General features: G+C 28.9%; 2 protein-coding genes and 1 non-coding gene across 5 annotated transcripts; 2 read left to right on the top strand and 1 right to left on the bottom strand.

The window, feature by feature from the left end:
* The first annotated feature begins 4,620 nt into the window (after positions 1-4,620).
* Positions 4,621-5,626, top strand: LOC122525202. 2 transcript variants are annotated; one of them, XM_043647897.1, is made up of 3 exons: positions 4,621-4,719; positions 4,811-5,037; positions 5,116-5,626. In XM_043647897.1, the coding sequence occupies exons 2-3, from the start codon at positions 4,843-4,845 to the stop codon at positions 5,515-5,517; spliced, it is 597 nt and encodes a 198-aa protein (XP_043503832.1). In that variant the 5' UTR covers positions 4,621-4,719; positions 4,811-4,842; the 3' UTR covers positions 5,518-5,626. The 2 variants fall into 2 exon arrangements, with proteins under 2 accessions (XP_043503832.1, XP_043503824.1); XM_043647889.1 differs by having other exon boundaries at positions 4,789-5,037.
* Positions 5,627-12,528: 6,902 nt separating this feature from the next.
* Positions 12,529-12,620, bottom strand: Trnai-uau. The gene is given in 2 exon segments: positions 12,529-12,564; positions 12,583-12,620. It is a non-coding gene; the product is annotated as a tRNA-Ile (tRNA).
* Positions 12,621-14,440: 1,820 nt separating this feature from the next.
* On the top strand, positions 14,441-20,078 carry LOC122526143 (TATA element modulatory factor). Of its 2 annotated transcripts, none has more exons than XM_043649354.1 (11): positions 14,441-14,695; positions 14,971-16,937; positions 17,011-17,112; positions 17,195-17,473; positions 17,579-17,917; positions 18,056-18,268; positions 18,359-18,505; positions 18,626-19,018; positions 19,098-19,338; positions 19,433-19,556; positions 19,636-20,078. In XM_043649354.1, the coding sequence occupies exons 2-11, from the start codon at positions 14,983-14,985 to the stop codon at positions 19,920-19,922; spliced, it is 4,080 nt and encodes a 1,359-aa protein (XP_043505289.1). In that variant the 5' UTR covers positions 14,441-14,695; positions 14,971-14,982; the 3' UTR covers positions 19,923-20,078. The 2 variants fall into 2 exon arrangements, with proteins under 2 accessions (XP_043505289.1, XP_043505287.1); XM_043649352.1 differs by having other exon boundaries at positions 17,005-17,112.
* The last annotated feature ends 1,837 nt before the right edge of the window (positions 20,079-21,915 follow it).

Here is a 21,915-nt window from a genome sequence, read left to right as displayed (position 1 = left end):
TTTACTGATATTAAATACTTTATATGTAATTTTATACAAGTAGTGAGATAAAGGCAATTAATATTGCTTAAATTTATATTGATTCTTTATGATAAAATATCTTTAAAAGTGTGCAATGCCTTCAGGAATGATTCACAGGATATATTGTTCTATAATCTTTTTAGTATGTTTCAGCTTTTCAGAGTTTTATTTAATTTTATTTTATTCATCGTCATCCTAAGGGTAGGATACCCATCCTGCAGTCATCAATGAAGACTAAAAGTAAGTATATTTTCCTATTAAACGTTTCTATGATAACTTTAATGGTTTTTTATTATAACGATGATATTAATTGTTCTTTTTCTTTTTCTGTTTCAGAACATCATTGCAATCGAGCGCGTAGGCAATGAGGTACTCGTGTGTTGCATCGTAAAAAAAAAATACAAAAGAATCGGAAAGTAAAGTCAGTGTTGTTCGCCGTGTGTAAAAGTTTCGTTTGCTCGGTTAAGAAACTCCGTAAGTTTCTTTTATTCGGTTTAAACGTGTGCTCATCGTCATCCTAAGGGTAGGATACCCATCGTGCATTCATCAATGAAGAATAAACGTAATTCAATTTTTATTTTAAACACTTTCTCAATAATTATAATAATTTTTTTACTTACAACAATGATATTTATAATTTTGTTTTTATTTCTGTTTCAGATCATCATGGGAATATATCAGTGTTGGAAGTGTTTGTGAATTGTGTTTGTGAAGTGTTGCAAGTGTTCGTGCATTGCAATCGTGCGCGAAGCAATATACGGGAGTGTTGTATCGTTAAATATAATTAAAATCACGGATTAGAAGCACGTTCGTTCGTTCATTTCAATTCGCTCGTGTTACGCGATTGTATTAGAATTTTTTTATATTAAATTGACTGCGACCAAAGCAGTAATTGCATTAGAGTTTGTTCGAGTAAAGTTGTATTTTTATCTTTAAACAGTCGCACAGACTGTTCGCGTATTAGAATCAGTGCATCAATGAAGATTTTTCTACTTGCATTGACTGTGTGCAAAGCAGTCTTTGAATTAGTTGTGTAGAATAAGTGATCGGGCGTATAATAAATTAAAATCAAACGCGAATTAGAATCAGTGTTGTTCGCCGTATAATAAAATTTTGGTTTCGTGATAAGAAACTCATCTATAGTTTCTTATTTTCGTTTATACCGCGTTTTTAGATTCACGCGGGGTGCATCGCCATGGTGCAATTGAATTTCATCCCATTGGAATGCATTGTAAGTATCTATTTATATTTATATTTTATTCGATTCTTTTTTATATGATTTTAGATCATATTGCAGAGAACTTATCATTTTGTTCTATTTTATTTTACAGATATGACGACGGACTTTCTACCTTATCAAAGATGCGGGATGAATTCTTCGATGGATCATCGATGTATCTTCGGTGGATCTTCGATGGATCTTCGATACTCGCATTCTACAATACTTGCTTCGAAGTAGGAGTGTTTTGGAGCCATCGTAGAACTTCTTATGCCGTGAGTTAAAATTTAAAGTCCCTCCGGTGCTCAATCATGTCGAGGATGAAAGGTCCTAATCGGCACGAGTTACTGGTTGTAATTATTTAAATAAATTAGTGACGAGCACATGAGTAATTCCTTTCTAGGAGTTACTCATGAAAACTGTATATTATATTGTATTGTATTTTATTGTATGTTTTATTAGTTCAGGATAGGTTTTCTTGTCTCATCGGTTAAATTCATTTAATTAACAGTCCAATCAATTAATGCACTTTCTTTTTTATAACGTGTTTTATTCGTGGTTAGTAGTGGCGAAACCGAGCATTAATTTACTCGTTTTCGTCCAGAAAAGCATGTAATAAATGTCTTACATGTATTGCTTCGTACTTAGTTTATTTAATCGCGATTAATTTTAATATATCGATACTTCGATATTATAAATAAATGAGCAAGAAGACAAACTCATTCGCGACGGATAGATTCTAGCAGTTAAGTGGTTGCTCAAAGCCCAGTTCTTTTATTAGAACAGCCAACTTAATGAAAGGAGTCGTCCGAGGTTTTTAAATATATTAAAATATATTAAAAGATATTAAAAGATATTAAAAGATATTAAAAGATTTTAAAAATTAATATTTATCAAATAAATTGTAGAGTCCTTAGCCGCTTAGATAAATTTCTATAAAAATGTATTTATGTCTTATGTATATATGTGTTTTTAATCATATTTTTTAGATCAGGATTTTCAGCTTCTAATATACTAATCTCCCGTTTCTCCCCCCTATACTTTCTGCGTTCTCATCTATGCCTGTGCCCAGGTGCTACTCGTATAGGTGAGAAACAATTAGTATAGGTTTAGTTTTAAGTTTTTCCTCTATTGGCGGCTGTCATTGTGCTAGTGATTGCACGGTGTACGTTGCACCTGTGTGTGCGTTTAGGTGTGTGCATTGTACATCGTTTCGCGACACGTAATACCGCGCTTATTATTTTTTTAAAGTTATTGAATAAAAATAACTTGTAGAGTCACGCGTACGATACGAAATTTTTTTTTTTTTAACAATCGTTTTGCATAGTAGAGTTACCGCATTTATTTGTGGAAACTATGATATACTCGTATATAACTAGTATGCAATATATACTAGTGTATACTTGTATTTTTGCATTAGTCATTTTTGCAATAATCATTAGCCTTGACAGACGATTACAGCATTGGTACGTACTCCCATAAATTTAGAAAACACGCGTTTGAACTAGGGTGTCGGAGGTGCCCCGGGGCATGCTCTCTAGTTTAGGCTTCTGCACCCTGGTGGTACGTGAGAGAATCGTGGAGTGAGTGGGTGGGTATGTATGTATGTTTGCTCATTTTAGATATTGTCAATAGATTGGCAGGTAGCATACTTAGGTGTGAATGTTTATTTAATTTGTAAGTAGGTAGAGACCGGAGAAGTCGCCCGATTGTAATTTCCACTCAGGAGTGGACAATTTCTTCTCCGGATATTATACAAAGTTTCAGCAACCTTTAGAATCATTTATTCATTTAAATATTTCTTTTATTTTTTCTATATATTGCTGATACTCTGTACCGCGAGATATAAATCAGTATCGAACGATTTAAAAGTCTTTGCGTTTTCTTAAAAATTAATTTTTTTTCGAAAATGTGAAGATAGCTGAATACGTTGGATGCTTACTTAATATTAAGTATATTAACGCTTTGCTCTTTAATAATTCCTATTGAATTCTTCTCATTTGTTATATATGTATAGTAAATAGATAAATATTATATATGTAAAGTAAAGATAAAAGATAAAAGTAGTCGAATATAAGAAAGTAAGACCATAAGATGTATGTCAAAGTTTCTACTTCTGTTTGATATTATTTAATTTTTTAAATGCAAAGTGTTAATAATAGGTTCATCGATTAGATCAAATATCTGTTGAGGCATTCGAGTAAATGTAATTGTACGATTTGTGGATTTCTTTCGACTGCGATTGTTTACGAAATGTATCGTAAAATACGCTTAGAAAAAGCCTCACAGCAGCGTTTAGGGCATGAAGAAAGAAGAGGCTAATTGCCGAAGAGGCTAATGCCGAAGAGGCCCCCACTTAATTGTGGCTGAAGAGGGCAACTACATAGACTATTGAGTTATTTTCAAAGGTTCAACAGCAAGTTAGAACTTTTCGAGAATAGCTCTTTAGTCATATTTTATATTTTATTATATTACATTCTTGCTCGTCATTAATTTGTAGTTGTAATTGGAGATGATGGACCATTCCATCTCCTTGGCACATCAAATCTGTGTGCCATATCGTCCAAAAGATGCATATATGTTTAGTTAGAGTCAGAAATATTCAAGTTTTTGTATTATAAAATTTTGAAGCTTAAATAACGTTCGGTAAATATTACAGTATATAAAAAATAAAGTAAATTTGCAATTTTTCTTTTTTATAAGTTTTTCGTAATAATTATTAGATATTATTTTTTTCAGTAACTTGATATTTGTACTTTTCCCCTTTTTTTTTTGTATATACTTTATGTAAATGTAAAATCACGCATTTAAATTTAATTTCATTGCAACGGTAAATAGATATTTGATCAAAATAAATAGAGAATTCAATTGAAAAATGCATTTGCGAATGGGACGATTTATATGTCAGGCTATTGTATCACTTGATTGTATGATTAATATAGTTTTCTTCTTGTTACAGGTGATCGTCGTTGGATTTATCATCAAACCAGCTGGATTTTTTTTTATTTGTCTTTTTTAAATTGTTTCATTTTAAAATATATATATAAATGCATTTCTGAAGGCACACACACACACATGTTTATACATTAAAAATTAAATATAATTATATAAAATTCTATATTATATACACAATATATATAACTATACTATATATACTATCAAAGAATATTGTATTCTTTTAAAGTATTGTATTGTCATCGCATTAAGTATCTATTATCGTTCGCTGGTGATCCCGGTAGTAATTAAGATGAATCTGGGTAGATAAAAAAGGGAACTTGTGAGTATTTCTATATTCTTTGGTAATACAAATTGTACGCTGGTAATATTAACATCTACCTTATCTACACTTACATTAGTGCCATCTACAATCATTTCACTTCGGCTTTTTTCATGTTATGAATTTAGGTTATGTGTGTTCTTTATTAACAATTACAAAACTAGTTAATTTTAAATAAAATTGAAGAAATTAATTGAAATAGGTAAGAAAAAATGTTTATATAATTAATATTACACATTTTTTCGTATTAAATTTGATGATTATGCTACAGTAAATCTTTTATTATATCAAAGAAAGGATTGTTGAAGAGTTAAGGAATTTGAAAATGCCTATTAAATATATTGGTCGCACAACAAGTTTTAAAGGGAAGACGTTATGGGAAATCTTAGGAAATTTAAAACATTTTGGTGTAGGAAGGATGGTAATACGTAATAAATTTCAAAGATATCCTGAGCCTTGTTTTATGAGAATACTCAAAATTGCTACTCTACCTGCTCCAAATAAGGAACAAGCACCTCATGTAAATTATGAAACGGCTTATAATATTTTTCCATATAAATAAAAGTATAAATTCTTATATTTGAATCTTATTCTGTAGGAAGAACGAAAGATCGTAGCTCTTATTCAAAATACTTTCCGTGGAAAAACCTGTGCACCTGAACAAATAGACGGATGTACTTATAAAGCAGATTTTATTTTGATCCCTAAAGATGAGGAGCAAAAATACATGCGTTACAGTGATACATATAAACTGAGAATAGTACCGAGAACAGTGGGATATCCACCGCTTCTAAAAGAAATATTAATTCGTCAACAACAAGCAGCAGGAGTAACAGTCGAAGAAGATCCACAATTAGAAGTCTCTTACTGTTGGACAGGAGTGAAACGATACAGGTTAGCGGAAGTAGGAGAAGAACCAACTATTAAATTTGGAATGGATCTTGGAACGCCTATTAGTCCTAGTCTTTACGCAAACATCAGAAAAGAGTCTTCAACGTAAAGATTCATTACAGAATTATGTATATAAAGTGTTTTGTCATAGATTTAAATGTAGTAAATGTGTTAGATTTAACAAATGTACCTTTGATATGATATTTGTAGAATATTAATTATGTTGTCTTATACTTTCCTAATAATTTGTAAAATTCGCACAAATCATCTATCTGCTTTTCCATTTTCAACTTATCTTTTGGTCCTGAAATGAAATCAGACTCTTAAAATTCTTTACTTTTCTTAACATTTTCATTACTGTGTCACAGAGAAACTAGAACTTATTTTTTGCATTGATTACTATTACGAATGTGTGACACTGGCCTCTTAATAAAAATCAATGCGTCGCAGATATGTGACACTGATTGTGAATGTGTTAATAGATCAATAACAGTCTTAAAAGTCGGAACAACAATAGTAAAATAATACCTAAATCATTGTCCAGTAAATTTTGAGTAATATCTGCTTTCTCCTCTGCAAGGGCCTACGAGATTTACAAAATGATTAAACGCATTAGTATAATATCAACGCGCAATTAGTATAATTCCAAATACCTTCCAAAATTGTCTCATTTCTTGTACATTGTCACGTTTTCTAACTAACCAACCACGGACGTATTTTTGTATATACAAAGCTGCTTCCTCTTTGGTTAATAACCAGGACATTGGAAAGATTGGCCTTGGACTATAGAATACGATATTTTTAAATATTATATATGATTTTCTAATTATCCTAATTTATCTGACCGTACTGAAAACGTAATAATAATTTAAATTGTGGTATCTCAAAAACCGTATGCCATTTAATTTTACGTTTCGGATATTTTGGATTAAGATTCCACAAAATTTCAGCCAAATAATCAAGACCATTAAATCGACACTTCTGCACCTACTCATAATTTATAAACAATTACTTTGTAAAATATTTTTTATTCTATATAACCGAATTTATAAAAATAATTTACTTTAAGTACATCCCATCGACGAGCTTCAGCCAACATCTTCTCCATCGCTGGTAATAATAAAGGAAATATTTCTTTATTCAAGTAATTCGATGGTTTATCTTGATAAGGCACTACGATTGATGAATTTTCTTTTCTTTTTTTCCATTCAGTATATCGAGCTCGTTTTTCCTCATATTCATCAATAATAGACTGCCATAAATTGCCTTCTTGCTTATCGTCGACACGCGATTTTCCTATGAAAGAATTCTGTTTTTTTTGACACTGAATATCATTTTCTATATCCTGAGAACAACCGAAACAAAGTTTATTTTCGGCAATGTATTCTTTGGCTAACGTAGAAAACATCATCGCTTTTTTAAATAAATGATTAAATTATTTAAATAACAGCTCTCGTTTTCTCTTTTTATATTTGTTCGAAGGAAGAAAAAATAATCATTAAACGCGATCGATCAATCGATCGTAATTATTGTGTCAATATCGAAAGTACATTTCGTTTATTATATTCTGTCAACATTGATTTAATGCAAAATTGTATAGTATACGACACAATGCTTTAACGAGAATAAAAAATAATCCAAACGTTACGGCTTGTCGTTTGACTGAAGTTTATAAAATATGTGTCTAAATGAAGCTGGTTTATTCGATTTCGATTTTAACTGCCCGCAAGAATTTAATTATTCAGGCAAACGTAACATAGCCTATGTACAAAGTTATTGGTAAATTAATGAAATAGGAATATAAACATAAATGCTTAATTGCCTTCCACAATGTCCAACAGTGAGACGTCAACTTAGGGAAGAAGGTACATTTCATATTTATTTCGATTTATTCAATCAATATTTTTATTAATTAATAGTAAATTATTTGTTAAATAAATGGCCAATATATTTATAAATATTTTGTTTAATATAAATAATTAAATATCAAATATTTTGTATATAATATTGTTTTAACTAAATAATTAACATACAAAATATATTTACAATGTGATTTTAAAATAGAAAATATTAAATGAATCAACTTGGGTCACAAATTACTGACTTCATCACTGGCGCGTTATCCTATAAGCAAAGTAGACAAAAAAATTGGCCCCCGCATCAACAGGCCCGCCCAAAAATAACGTGTCACTGAAAGATACACTGAAATTTGATTATAAATATTGACTATTTATTAAAAATATTGAATAAAAATATTTAAAAACACTGTCCTAATAAACAATATCCCTTATTAACTCCAATATTCGATATTCGTAAATTTTAAAAGATTTTCAAAACAAAAATCTTGACAATTAATTCGTTTCGTAGTCAGAAAGGCAGGTTGGACAGATGAATATCTCCGAAAAGTCATCGATGCCCACCAAGTGGACATCGGAGAAGATTTGGATCCATCGAAAATCTATCGAAAAGTAAAACCTGGTCGACGTAAAATAATTCATAAAGTACCGTTAAGTCCTCGTAAACAAAGAGTAACCAGCAAAGATTTAGAACACGACGATCGGTATAAGGAAAAACGACAAAAGGATTACCCTGATAAAATAGTTCGAGATTCGATACATATAACTGATTATAAAGAAATTATCGATGATGACGATGAAAAACCTGTAGCTACGTTAAAACAAGAAACTGTTTATTATACAGAAAAAAAGGAAGTCGCTCATGTGGCTCCGTTAATCAGACGAGTTAGTCCTAGAGTAATAAAAAGTCCACAAGTACAACAAGAAAGAGAAATTGAAAGTCCGATCGAAGATCAAAGATTAATATCTTATGAAAAAGAAAAAGTTAATGATATTGCAATCACCTATTCCAGAACTGAAAGTGAAAGTTCAATCGAAGATCAAAAACAAATTTATTATGAAAAAGAGGAGGTGAATGATACTGCTATAATTTCTTCCAGTGCTGAAGAAAGTCCTGGAACAAGCAAAATCGTTGAGGATAAGAAAAAAATTCAAAGTAGAGACAATTCTCCAGACAGTTATTACAAATATACACCTGAGAAACTTCCTAGCGACTGGCCGCACGATGGTTGTGATCAAAATTGTCCTGCTAAAATATTAAAAGGCAAGAATTAAAAATTCTGTATAAATACGACTCGTGAATCATGAACAAATCTAATAGTACTGTATTGCTAATTGAGTCGGGACAAAAGAACAAGTTACGGTACTGCATACGGTATCGTTCTTTCTGTCGATAAAATGTGTTGATCATACGTATGCGCGATAATTCTCAATAAAAGAAAACAGTGATGCAAACTAACACATTATTTATTAAAACAGTGACCAATTTATTAACCTTTTTATTATTAGCGACCCATATATGGATCATCCATGCAAAGACTTGTATGTATAAACCACCGACCCTTATAGAGATCGTATATATTTATCTATTAGTCCATTTATGGAGATTGACAATACAGTACTATTACAAATACGTTTACTATAGATACATATTTTCCAAAAATCATTCTTTCATCGGCTTACAGAACGTGCTGAAAAGTTATTGGAAGAAAGACAAAAATATATGGGGGATCGTTACTTGAGCACTGGACTGAGTTATTTCGAAGATGTTTGTACGTGTTCCCTCGGTTGTATGGTACATAATTTGAAAAAAGATCGTTTTGTTCGTAGCATATTAACATCCGCAATTTTATTTGCTTTTGGTATTAAATTATGCTCGGAATTATACGGCTGGTATTTGCCTAATCGCACTTGATCAAATTGATCGATACTTACGAATGATAAGAAGGATACAAATTAAAAAATTAGAAACATAAGATAATATCAACTGTTAAATATAAATTGTACGAAGCTTAATTTAATAAAAATAAAAATAAGATTACGTTTATATTCAATATTTCGCAACTCTTCGTCTTAAAATGATACTAATCGTGCAAAGTAATGCAACTATAATCGTTAACGCACAACCAATAAAGACGTAAGGAACGACCAGATGAAATTGAATGAGATTTTTTTTATCACTTTTTTCTTTAGGAAGATTAACTCGAAACGAAATATCATTTTCCCAATCGATGGTATTATTATGAGTTTGAATCGATCTTCTAGATCTTCTGTTGTGACCTGCTGGACAATTCAAAATGCAATCGGCACCTTCCAAACAACCGGTTACTTTAATAGTTAAAATCATTTCGTCGTTCTCTCTCATATTTTCGAACATAAATGCTTGAAAGATAAGATAAGATTCCAAAGGAGATATGCGATACTGTTCTCGGGAACAAATCTCTCGAATATCAGAATTCAAACACCCGTTCGTGTCTAAAATCCATAAACTATTCATAACTTTTTTCCCTTGTCTCTTTTCTATATAATGAACTGTCACTTCACCGATTCTCGAGTATTTCCAACCTGGAAATAAACGTTTTTATTTTCATTTTAATGTTTATTTCACAAATCTTATTAGTTTATTTCTCAAAATTATTTTCACCGTTCCCATCTCGTACAAGAACACGCAATAATACTTCTTCCCCTAAAATTAGAGTATCACCAGATTGTATTCTAGTGTCAAATACTTTATCGGAATGAAATGTCTTTCGAAACAATCCGACATCGACTTCTAAAGTATTTTGGAAACCACCAGTAATAACACGGGGTACCATTCTTGCCGATCTAAAATAAACCACGTATAAAAAAGCAAACACATTAACTTGATGGAATAAACAAAAAATCAGTATTATTATTATTATTATATTAATTAACTTACGTATCAAGAGTCTTCATCTTAATCTGTTTCGTATGAGAAGCTATCTTTTCCTGTACTTTACATCGCAGCGTAATCTTCGAATCATCTTTCAATCTAAGACCCGGTATTAATGGAAATCTTAAATCAAGACAATAAAATTTATCTGTTTCCGTTGAACAAGAAACAACTCCGCAATGCCGAAATCTTTCTTTTTCCAAATTGATTGTGTACTCGTCTTTCATCTTTAAAATTTTACATGTCTTCTCATCTTCCACGTTATCTATCACCGGTGATTCCTTCACAGTTGTTTTTATTGATGCTCTGAAAAAGAAAAAAAATATTGTCAGGAAAAAACTGTTATGAGTGACACGTACCGTTCAAAGACCAAAACGATTGACTAAACTTTTAAAATTGTTTAATATTTTGTATGACTGTTGAACAATAAATATGCCAGTGTATATAACTTTATTAATTTTCTCTGCTTTTTTTGATGGAAAAAAATTTCTCTGATTTTATGGTGTTAATCTATTTGGCAAATGAACGGCTTGTATTATTCGAATTTCTATAACTCCAGCACCGTACTTAAAAAAAATATCATCGTCCGTATCGCGACAAGATATTTCTTCTATTTGGATGGCGTTCTTTTGGAGTAATGATTTATCGATACTACTTATATTTTCGGTTGTACTCGAGTAAACCCGTTGAGAGGATCCGACTTGCAAATGAGATGGTCTTCGATAATAATATCGACCTTCTCGTTCACCGACTTCAAATGGATGCTGCTGTTCCTCGTTGTTGTTCTCTGTTGCACTCCTTAAATCGGTCGTTAACGAAATGGACGAGTTATTTTTCAATACATCCTCGATGTCCTTTATTCGAACGATATTCCTCTCTTCGTAGGGTAAATAATTGGTCACCATACCGGAATTGTTTGATTTTTGAGAGAAATTGATCAACACTGTATCGTGGGATTTGAAAGATGTTGCATGGTCGAACGATAATATCGTTAATATTATTAATAACAAATCATTGTTAAAAGCCTATAATGTTAAAAAAGATTAATATGTAAAGTAATTCGAATTTTGAATTCTAATTATGTAGATGGGTCGAAAAGTTTTGACCCAAACACAGAAACAATTTCTTTTTTTCGATAAAAGTCGCTTTTATTTTTCGACATAGTTTCAAAACTTTTCTACCCACCTTCTTATTTATGATAAAAGAAAAAAATATAGTAAATTTATATCGATAATTTTGAAAGTGGATTATCAATCGATCACAAATATTTATTCTATGATTTATTTTATAATATAAATAATTTTTAAATTAACAATTAATCATAAAAGCAATTTTTTTAAGTTCACTATCATAATTACCGATACATTTAATTGATAAAACAGAGAAAAAAACAATGCAATAAACTTTTCAATCTAAATGATAATCAAATGAAAGTTTCCACCTGTTCTTTTCGTCTAGAAAAGAATTTTCTTGTGATTATAAGGTGTAAAAATTTAAAATCGTTGAAGGACTGTATCATTTTCGTAAGATCAACTACAAAAGACTGGCAAACTTGTAGAGTTTGATGTACGCTTTTAAAGGTTCTCTTTTTATTGACTCGATGATACCTTTGTCACATTGTTCGGAATGTGGATTTACGAGGACACCAACGATGTCCATTATTAGGTACATACGATATTTCGTGATTCGACTGATTAAGGAGTACTTAGCATAAAACATCATCCGTATCCTCCATTTTAACGCGTCTGCCATTAACATCAATATCAATGCCTCTGTGTCTCGGTATGTATATATGTACGTATATTATCGTATAGCCAGCGGTATTATATTTCAAAAAATTCGGGTCAAAGAAATTTCTTTTAAGAAAAACATTATACGAGAGATGCATATGCAAGAATCACAAATGATTTCTATTCTCATTTAAAATTTTCTTGTAATTATTTATTTTTATTTATTTGGTTAGCATTTTTATTAATTAATTGATAATATTTGGTACAATATTCTAAATGTAAGTGGTCAGGATAACATATGAATATTCTGTTTAATATAAATAATTAAGTATTCTTATCGAATCGCATTTTTTCAATATCATTTTAATTATTTAATCGATATAATTTTATTAATATATTTAAAATAATAAATAATTATTATATTTAAAAAAATATTTTAATCAAAATAGTATCAGTTTTAATATCAATCGATTTAATACTGACCACTTGTATTGCATTCTGATGCTGTATTATGAATACTGACAATTGATTCAAAATAATAATGTTATTTATCAATAATAATATAATTAAAAAAAATATTTCAAAAAATAAAAAAATAAAAATACGAAATAAAAAAAAACTGCTCCAGGTGAGGCTCGAACTCACAACCCCGGCATTGCTCACGAACACTGTCTTATAAGTACCGTGCGCTAACCAATTGCGCCACTGGAGCGATTGGTAAGAGGGTCGCTAAAATAATTTTTCAGTACTGGATTTGTTAAATTTAAAAATAAAAAATTATACAATGCATTATTTATTCATAATTAATAATCATATTTAATACTTTCAAAAAATTATTCATCGAATTAATATTAAAATTATTTACACCTAAATATCATAGCATAATAAAAAAACATTTATTATTATTTCTTTAATAAAAATTGCAGAAGGGCTGCTAATTAACTCTTATTGTATGTAAATATTTATATTAATAATTGTAAAATATTAATGATATGTATTATATTATAAATATTACACAGTGTCGTGTAATATTTGAAAAAATATATCAATGAAATAAGACAAAAAAAAAATGACGCAACATTTTTTAAAGCTTATCGAGCAAATCATAAAATATTATTTGCATTCGTATTAGTTTGCAACGACATGAGCATCAGTATTTCTTGCATTTAAATATAAACTTTTATTTTTCATTAATTTATCATAATTTAAAAAATTGTCGGATGTAAATAATATTACAATTGCTTATAAAATATTAATTTCATAAAATAGTTTTCAAATTAATAAGAGTAAGATAGGATTAAGTTTTATTCTATTATTAATTTTTTTATTCTATGAAGAACGAATTTCTTTAGGATCTTAGACGTTGTAGAAAGTAAAGAAATTGGTCTACTAATTTGAATCTTCCTTAGCTTTAAATAGCATTAGTATTTGAATTGTTTTCTTGTTTATGGAAATATTTTAAATTTTTAATACAACATTGCATATAATGGTGAGTATTCTTATTGTTCTTAGAATGAGTTCTTTCATTATTCTAAAAATTCTGATTTCAAATTGATAGAATTGTAAATTTAAAAAAAAGAAATGTAAGTTAATAAATACAAGTCGTCATCAATTTATATTAATACACGTATGATATATATATATATATATGCATGCATACACCATACATCATACATCGTGCTTAGTCGATATATAACGTAGAAGAAATATTGATTATTGTTAACCTAAAAAACTTGATGCACATAATGCAGATGATGTAGAAAAAGAAATATTGTATAAAAAATTCTACACTTTGTCACAATTCTATATCTCGTATAGCAACAATATTGAAATAATTCTATCTTAACCTATTTATTTATATGCCATATACGTATACGTGTAAGCATGAAATATTTATAATAATAATTTTATTAAATTATAATCATAAACACGTAACATGTAATAACATGTTTATAGAATTTTAATGTTTATATAATAAAAACTGCAGGTAAACAAATACCACTCCTATCAGACAGAGTAAGTGCATATATACATATATATATATACAGGACCGTATTCATGAGTATCAAATTGTGCGGTTGCTCCGAACCCCATGCCATTGAGGGCCCTTCAAAAAGTAAAAAATTGAAAAAATGTTAAAAGCATACAAACACTTTTATTTATTAATCTAATTTTTTCTCTTTATTTAAATTAATGTTAAAGAGCATACTAGTTTATTTATATGAATAAATATTTGTCGTATTTGATTTCATTAATTAATTAACAACATTTTCTTTCATTTAAAATTTCTGTAAATGTTACCAACTTACAGGGGCCCTGAAAAATATAGTGATAGGCCTGTATATAAACAACAATGTTTGTAAAATTATTATCGATAGGTGAATACATTGATAATTATTTATTGATATTTTAATAAAAATAAATACAAAAATAAGAGAGAATAATAAATAAAAAATTTAAATAACTAATAGACTAATCCAATATTTTCATTAATAATGTTGGCAATATATGAAAGGATAGGTTGACAAGACTGATCAGCTCGAGTTTGTCGACTGCTAATTATGTTTTGACAAGTACACGTAGCTGTTACTTAAGTTTTATCAACTCTCTCTTTTCTCTTTCTCTTTTCCTCTCTTTTTCTTGTTTATCTATATTCTTAAAGGGAAAAGAATTTAACACTGAAATTGTGTTATTTAAAAAATTTGGAAAATAACATTCAAATAACATCGTCACAAATAGAATGTTAATGCAAGGCTCAACTAATAGTTCTTCATTCGTCTACATCAAGTAATGATATTAATTATTTATTATTTATCTTTTTCATAATGTGAATAGTTTAACATACACTCATAATTTTATTTATTTACTTATTTATTTTTTTGTTTTGCAATTGGTACGAATATATCTTTTGATTTGAAAATTTCAAAAATTGTTAATATTTATTAAACTAATAACACAATACTTTCAAAACAATTAATATTATTCATTTATATTGTAATAATGGATGTTTTTAATGATTGGTTTTTAATTTGTTTGTAAAAAAATATAATCATCTATTTTAGATATGAAGAAGAATGAGTTGGTTTGATGCGACAGGATTTGCCAATTTGGCAAAATCTGCTCTAAAAGAAGCTCAGAAAACTATAGACAAAGCTTTGGATATTAAAGATGAGGAAGAAAAGGTAATTCAAACTCACACTGACGAAGCTTCGGACTTTTTTACAACTTGGGATTTAAAAACAGAAGAGGAAAGTAGTTCCCAGAGTAAAGTATTAAATACGAAACAAGCGAATACTAGTAGTATATGGGGAAGTTTTACAGGATCATTTTTTGAAATTCCCAAATTTGGAGATAAGAGTACATCGAGTAATATTAAACATTCCAAATCGTTACAAAGTACATCTTCTGAAGCTCTAGAAAAATGTCAGCTTACACCATCAGCATCACTTCCTGACAGTTTAACTAGCGAAAAAATACCTGTATTGGTAAAAGATAGCGAAGAATCATCTGTTTGTGTTTCTAAAGTATCATACGATAAACCTAATGTTAATATATCTACAAAATCCCCTACTGATGAGATTCCATTAGATGAAAAGTACTTATCAGTAAATACGGGTACTATTAAAATTGAAAAACATGAAACAGAAGAAAATATTAATACCACAAAATGTAATACAACTGAAGGCGATTCTCAAAACTTGACCGATACTTTTGACACAAAAGATAATAAAAGTAATGTCAGTGAAAATGAAGTGGAAGAACAGAAAAAAGAAGTTCATCAAGAAGAATTGACATGTAATACATTAAATAGAATATCTATAATTTCTTCTGATAGTGATAAAAAGAGTTTAGAAAGCGTAGAAATACTTGGCTCTCAATCAAATACCGATTGCACTACCACTCCAGAATCGGATGGTAATTCGGTCAGTGATTCTATAGGTCCATGTGGAGTAGGTCTAAAAGTTAATTCAGAATCGGTAGAAATATTACCGGATAGTTTGGTAACGTCTCCAAGTTCAGTAGAAATTTTAGGAGAATGGAAAAGTGATAGTAGTCCTAATTTATCACCTATAGAACAAAAACATTCAGAATCGTCTTCTATATTGGATAGAGATGATTCAATTACTCCTTGCGGAGACAATATTAATATGTGGGGAGACGAAGATAATAACATCCAAAAAGAAGTTTCATCTTTTGATATATCTCCACATCTATTACCTATGGAAAAAAATCAAACAGATCCTAACAGCACTAGTAGTACATCATTACCTGATACCTCGATTACATCTCAAACAAGTAATAGTCTGTCTGTCATAGACAGTAATAAAGCTTCACCAGAAAGTGTTGAAATAATACCAGATGTTGATGAATTGGATGAACTAAGTCTAGCTGAAGATTCTTATACTTCTGCATCTGAAAGTACTGTGATGACTATTATGGAAACATTTCAACAATATGATCAAACAAAACCAAAACTAGATTTTACTAGTATGAATGTCAAAATGCATGAATCTTATCAAGATAGTAGTAAACAAGTTTCGCTAAAATCTTCTACGGAATCGCAGTTAAATACAAGTCTTGATTCTTTAAAAGAAAAACATAATTTACATTTACCAATAGAACCTATTACTACTCAACCAATTCATAAACCGGAACATTTAGAATCTGTTAACAAAATAATTGAAGTAGATCCATTTAGTCAGTTAATGAGTACGACGATAGAACCACCGGAAATTGAAGGTGATGTTGAAAATGAACGGTTGCAGAGAACAGAATCAGTTGAATGCACAGATCAAGTTTTAATTTTAACAGACTCTAGTTGCGAAGGAACGCTTATTGAAAGTAGCTCTGAAGATAATGCAACATTAGTTTCCTCTGTTGCTTCTAAAGTTGTCGAAACCCATTTAACAAGTAGTTCCTATGTAAAAACAATGTTAGCGGATGCAATGGTAGAAAAACATGAAATTATAGATGTACAAACTCATTCTGCTGGTGTGCCACGTGAAAATTCACCAATCTCTTCAGAAAGGTATATCTTTCTTTCTCTTTTATAATACTTACATTTTTCATATATGTTTCAACATTGTATTTTTTAGTTTTAGTCGTTCTGATCTAGTAAAAATAGGATCTGATCAAACTAGTGGACATACAAGTGGAGACGAAATAGAAACTACAACATCAAGTGATATTGAAGTAATATCCAGGTATATAAATCATTTAATAATACTCCTAAAATTATTGAACTTCTATGATAATGTATCGGATATCATCATCCCTTTTCTTTAGTCCTAACGGAGATTCAAGCTCTACTCAATCGAGGCAAAGTCCTGCCAAATTACAGACATCCAAAGGAAACGATTTATTGACAAAAACTTTAAAGACAAGAGGTCACTCTAGAGAACTTAGTGAAATTAGTATAGGATCAGATGAAACTAATTTAGAAATAGAAAAATTATTAAAACGTATACAAGAAATGACTGAGGTATTAGAAGCGCGAGAGTCGAAATTAATTGATGTTAGTAGAATAAATATGGAATTACATGAGCAAAACAATAATTTAAGGAAGTAAGTATTAGTTTAAAGTATGCGATAAATTTCTATATTTAATAATAGCTAAACGAAGGATTGTTTCATTGCTAAAAAGAACATCATTCGTGATTCCAATTTCAGACAACTGGATAGTTTTGAAAAACGTGCAGAACAAAGTCAAAGCTTGAATCAAATTACAGACGAGTATACGCAACGTTTATCGGCTTTGGAAAGAAAATTTCAACAAGCTATTAGAGAAAGAGATACGTTACGAAAAAATCTGGAACAATTAAAACAAGAAGCAGCAACACGCTTGTCGTCCCAAGAAATGTCTACTATTAACGCAGAAAAGGATGAAATAATTAAAGAGCTTAGAGAAGAAGGAGAGAAACTTAGTAAACAACAATTAACGCATAGTAATATAATTAAAAAATTAAGAGCCAAAGAAAAAGAAAATGATGTCCTTATTAAACATCAAAAGTATGTATGCATAAAATAATATTCTTAATGGCTATATGATAATTAAAGTATTACTCATTATAAATTATAAGATAGATTATAATATATACCATAACTCAATATATAGTTTCTGTTTAAACCTCTTCAATGCAATTCCAGGGAAGTTATTGAAGAACAAACTTCAGAGTTGGAAAGACTGAAACGATCGTTGTATGCAAAGGAAGAAGTTGAACGAACACAAATAGAAGCTGTACATACATTGACAGCAAAAACGAAGAAACAAGAAAAAGAAATTTTAACTTTGCAAGAAAAATTAGATAATGCGATGCATAAAATGGACGCTTACAAAAAAAGTTTAGAAGCTGCTAAATTGTTAGTATACTGTTAACGATTTTTATTCTTATCGTTTGTAATAATAAGTATTTCATATTTAATGTCTATACGTCAGTTTTTATTCTACAGAGAGTTAACAGAAACAAAGAAGAATTTAGTAGCTACTGAACAAGAACTGAAAGAAGCTGTAGACAGTGCCAGCGAATCATGTCAACTTTTTGCACAAGTAGAAGAGCTAAAGATTAAGCTGCGTCAAACAGAAGAAGCAAATGTTAAGTTAGTTGTATCTTGTTATATTACTCGCTCTTATATAATTCATTTAAATATATGGAAATGCACTCGTGTGCCTTTAGATTTTTATCCATGAAAAAATATATCTCTTTTTAAATGATATAGGAAAGAAGAATTCCATAAACACGTGAACAATAGCTTACTGAAAAGATTAGAAGAGGCGGAAGCAAGAAGCGAAGAATTATCCGAATCAATCTCAACGGCTACGAAACCGTTATTGAGACAATTGGAACAACTTCAAGCAAATTTAGTGCACAAATCAAATACTTTCATGAAACAGGAAAAAGTACTTAACGAAAATAATGCTGAATTGCAAACTAAACTAGAAAGTTTACTAGAAGTTGATCGTGGTTTAAAAGAAGAAAATATAAATTTAAAAGCTAAAATATCTCATTTAGAATCGAAAATGAATGCCAAAGAAGCAGAGAAAGAACAATTGGAAGAACAAATTAAGAAACTAACAGAAGAGAATAAAACTCTTGTGGATGAAAGTTTACGGTAGGGAATTATTACGAGAAGTAAGAGATGGTAAGAAGAAAAAAAATCTTCTATATTTTAAATATATTCTTTTATGCAGTCATCAGCAAATTGTGGAAATGCTTCAACAAACCCATTCAAATCAGATTAAAGATTTTAAAAGAGAGATAAATGCGTTAGAAAATAAAGTAGCTATTGAACGTGCAGCGACGGATGCAGAAAAAAGAAAAAACCATGCTATGTTAGAACAACAGCAAAGTATTGACGAAGAACTTAGACTTAGCCCTACTCTTAGTATTGAAAGAGACTCTGTGAGTAGTGCGAGTAGTGTATGGCCAGCTGTATGTATAATAAAATTTTTCTTTAATCTTAATTACAAAATTTAATACTTTCATATCACAATGAATAAATATTCTTATATCAATATGTTTTCAGTTCAGTGATTCAGTATTTGATAATGGATCAGGAAGATTCCCTGTAGCCTACAGCAATCTTAGAGCAGGAACCAATAGTACATCTGTGGTTGAAAACTTACAGGCGCAATTAAAGCAACGAGATGGTACGCTAAGTATTGATCTTTTACATTGTGAAAAATTCATTTAAGTATGTATGTATACATACTTATTTTTCATCTCTAGGTGAAATACAACAACTTCAATGGGAATTATCACGTCGTAACACTGAAAGAGATGCGCTCAATACAGAATTATCTGCGTTAACTTTAAAAATGGAAATATTAAATAATCAAGTTGAAATGGTAGAAGCTTTAAATGAAAACATAAAAGAATTACAAACTAGGTACGATGCTCTATTACAAATGTACGGAGAAAAAGTGGAAGAATATCAAGAGCTTAGATTAGATCTTGAAGATATCACAGATATGTATAAAAGTCAAATTGAACAACTTCTTAAAAAAGATACTTAATCAAAAATAATAATAATAATAATAATAATAATAATAATAATAATAATAATAATAATAATAATCTATATATTGTTTATATAAGTGCTGCCCAGATCGATTTAAATAAAGAAAAAAGAAATTATGGCTAATATGCCTTCATATACTTGCATTGAGCTAGATGTGTGTTGAAATTTATGTAATTTAAATAATTTCTCAATTGTTTCTATATGTTTGCATACAAGAAAATATTTTTAAATAAGAAGGAGAATATGCAAATAATACTGGACAGCAAGAAAATACATAAATATATAGCTTAGTATTAAAATTAATTAAAATAATATATATATATATATACATACATAAAATTAAAAAATTTAATTATAGTAATTAAGAATAATATAAATAAAAAATTATCTATATAAAAGAAAATCATTTTATAAAAATCGGTGGAAGTCTCTTTCTAAAAGAGTCAGTTATAGATTATACGATATCTAATAAGATAATTTTCTGTCAAATATTGCTTTATCTTTCTATAATAGCTGTTATTTAATGCGTTAATTACATACGATAAAACTTTTTATTGAATTTTATTGTTATTCATTTTAATTTGTAGATGTGAATTAAATGTGTGTTTATATGTACATCTATATGTATATATATATATATATACATATTATCTCTATTTGAGGAAAATAGAATAGAGAGGAACGAGGATACGGGAACACATATTATGTTTCAATATTATAATGTATATATACAACTTGAATTACAATGAAATTTATTCAAACTCATATTCATCTGTCCTACCTTCTGTTACCATACTGATTACAATAAAATTTGGAATTGCATTAGTATACAAACATAAAACTAAATATACTTCATACAATGGCATTATTTCTCATATACTTGAAGAAACTATTATATTTTATTAATATTTTTTTTTAAATTAATCAATCTGTGACATCCTCCTCCTCATAAACTTATAATGGTAAAGCAATCAAAAATTCTTGTAGAAAACTAATATAATATATAATCTTGGCTGATACAACAACATTCAATTCTACAAAATAAACGCGCTATTATTTTAACAAACTTTTTATCATAGGCAAGAAGAGATCATAATTTGCTCTCAAATTTTATTTTTACGAATATTTTATAATTTAAACGTACGTAATAAAAAAAAAAATAAGGAATTTTAATATATATACAACATAACATAAATTCTCCAGAAAATTAGTTAAATTTGTACAAAGTAAATTTTGTTAAAATTAATAATATAGAAATTTAGGTGAAAAAACCATCTGAAGATTTCTTTTTTTATTGATAATATCTTAATAGAGGAAAATATATCATAAAAACTATTTTGTCCCTTAATTGAATACCCATATAACATGACTTGTTAAATTAGAACTGATAATCTATAAAAGTAAAGTTATCATAAATCATTTCTACCTAAAGTAATATATTTACAATGTTTTATAAATAAAAGATATGTGTTTAAAAATTCACAAAATTTATATTCATGGAAAATAGGAAACTAGAAGAATAGTAGTTTATTCGAACGGCTTGATATTATTTTTGGAAATGATATTTTTTAAGTTGCTAGTATTCCACAATTTTTTCAAGATAAATTGATAGTATAGCAATATCAAGTATTATTTTCTAGTATTGTTATTTTTATTACATATCGCATACTGGGCATTCACTTTTGAAGGGAAAAAATAGAATCAAACTACTTGTTTTTTCTTATTTCTTTAAACAATTATATATATATATACCTATTTGTAAAAATATGTAAAGATTAATGTTAAATAATTCTTTTAAATTGAATTTTATCATGGAGTAAGATATTGGAAATAATCCTCCTGTGCTATAAAAATAAATAAAACTTTATATTGTGTGTATTATATATATATATATATATATATATATATATATATATATATAAAGAATTAATCATTATAAAAATAAAATCACTGAAATAGTTGATCGATGTACAACGCATATTATGTGT

Source organism: Polistes fuscatus, unplaced genomic scaffold (assembly GCF_010416935.1).
Source record: "Polistes fuscatus isolate 324 unplaced genomic scaffold, CU_Pfus_HIC Scaffold10, whole genome shotgun sequence".
In the NCBI taxonomy this organism is placed as follows: Eukaryota; Metazoa; Arthropoda; class Insecta; order Hymenoptera; family Vespidae; genus Polistes; species Polistes fuscatus.
Note: the sequence above shows the minus strand (reverse complement) of the source record. Positions and strands in the feature narration are given on the sequence as shown.

What these genes read in the sequence shown, in the direction of transcription:
- LOC122525202 (XM_043647897.1), top strand. Translation starts at nt 4,843, where the DNA reads ATGCCTATTAAATATATTGGTCGCACAACAAGTTTTAAAGGGAAGACG. An exon ending in ATAAGGAACAAGCACCTCAT is followed by an intron (nt 5,038 to 5,115) that starts GTAAATTATGAA and finishes CTTATTCTGTAG; the next exon opens with GAAGAACGAAAGATCGTAGC.
- LOC122526143 (XM_043649352.1), top strand. Translation starts at nt 14,983, where the DNA reads ATGAGTTGGTTTGATGCGACAGGATTTGCCAATTTGGCAAAATCTGCT. An exon ending in TCACCAATCTCTTCAGAAAG is followed by an intron (nt 16,938 to 17,004) that starts GTATATCTTTCT and finishes TGTATTTTTTAG; the next exon opens with TTTTAGTCGTTCTGATCTAG. An exon ending in GTCCTTATTAAACATCAAAA is followed by an intron (nt 17,918 to 18,055) that starts GTATGTATGCAT and finishes ATGCAATTCCAG; the next exon opens with GGAAGTTATTGAAGAACAAA.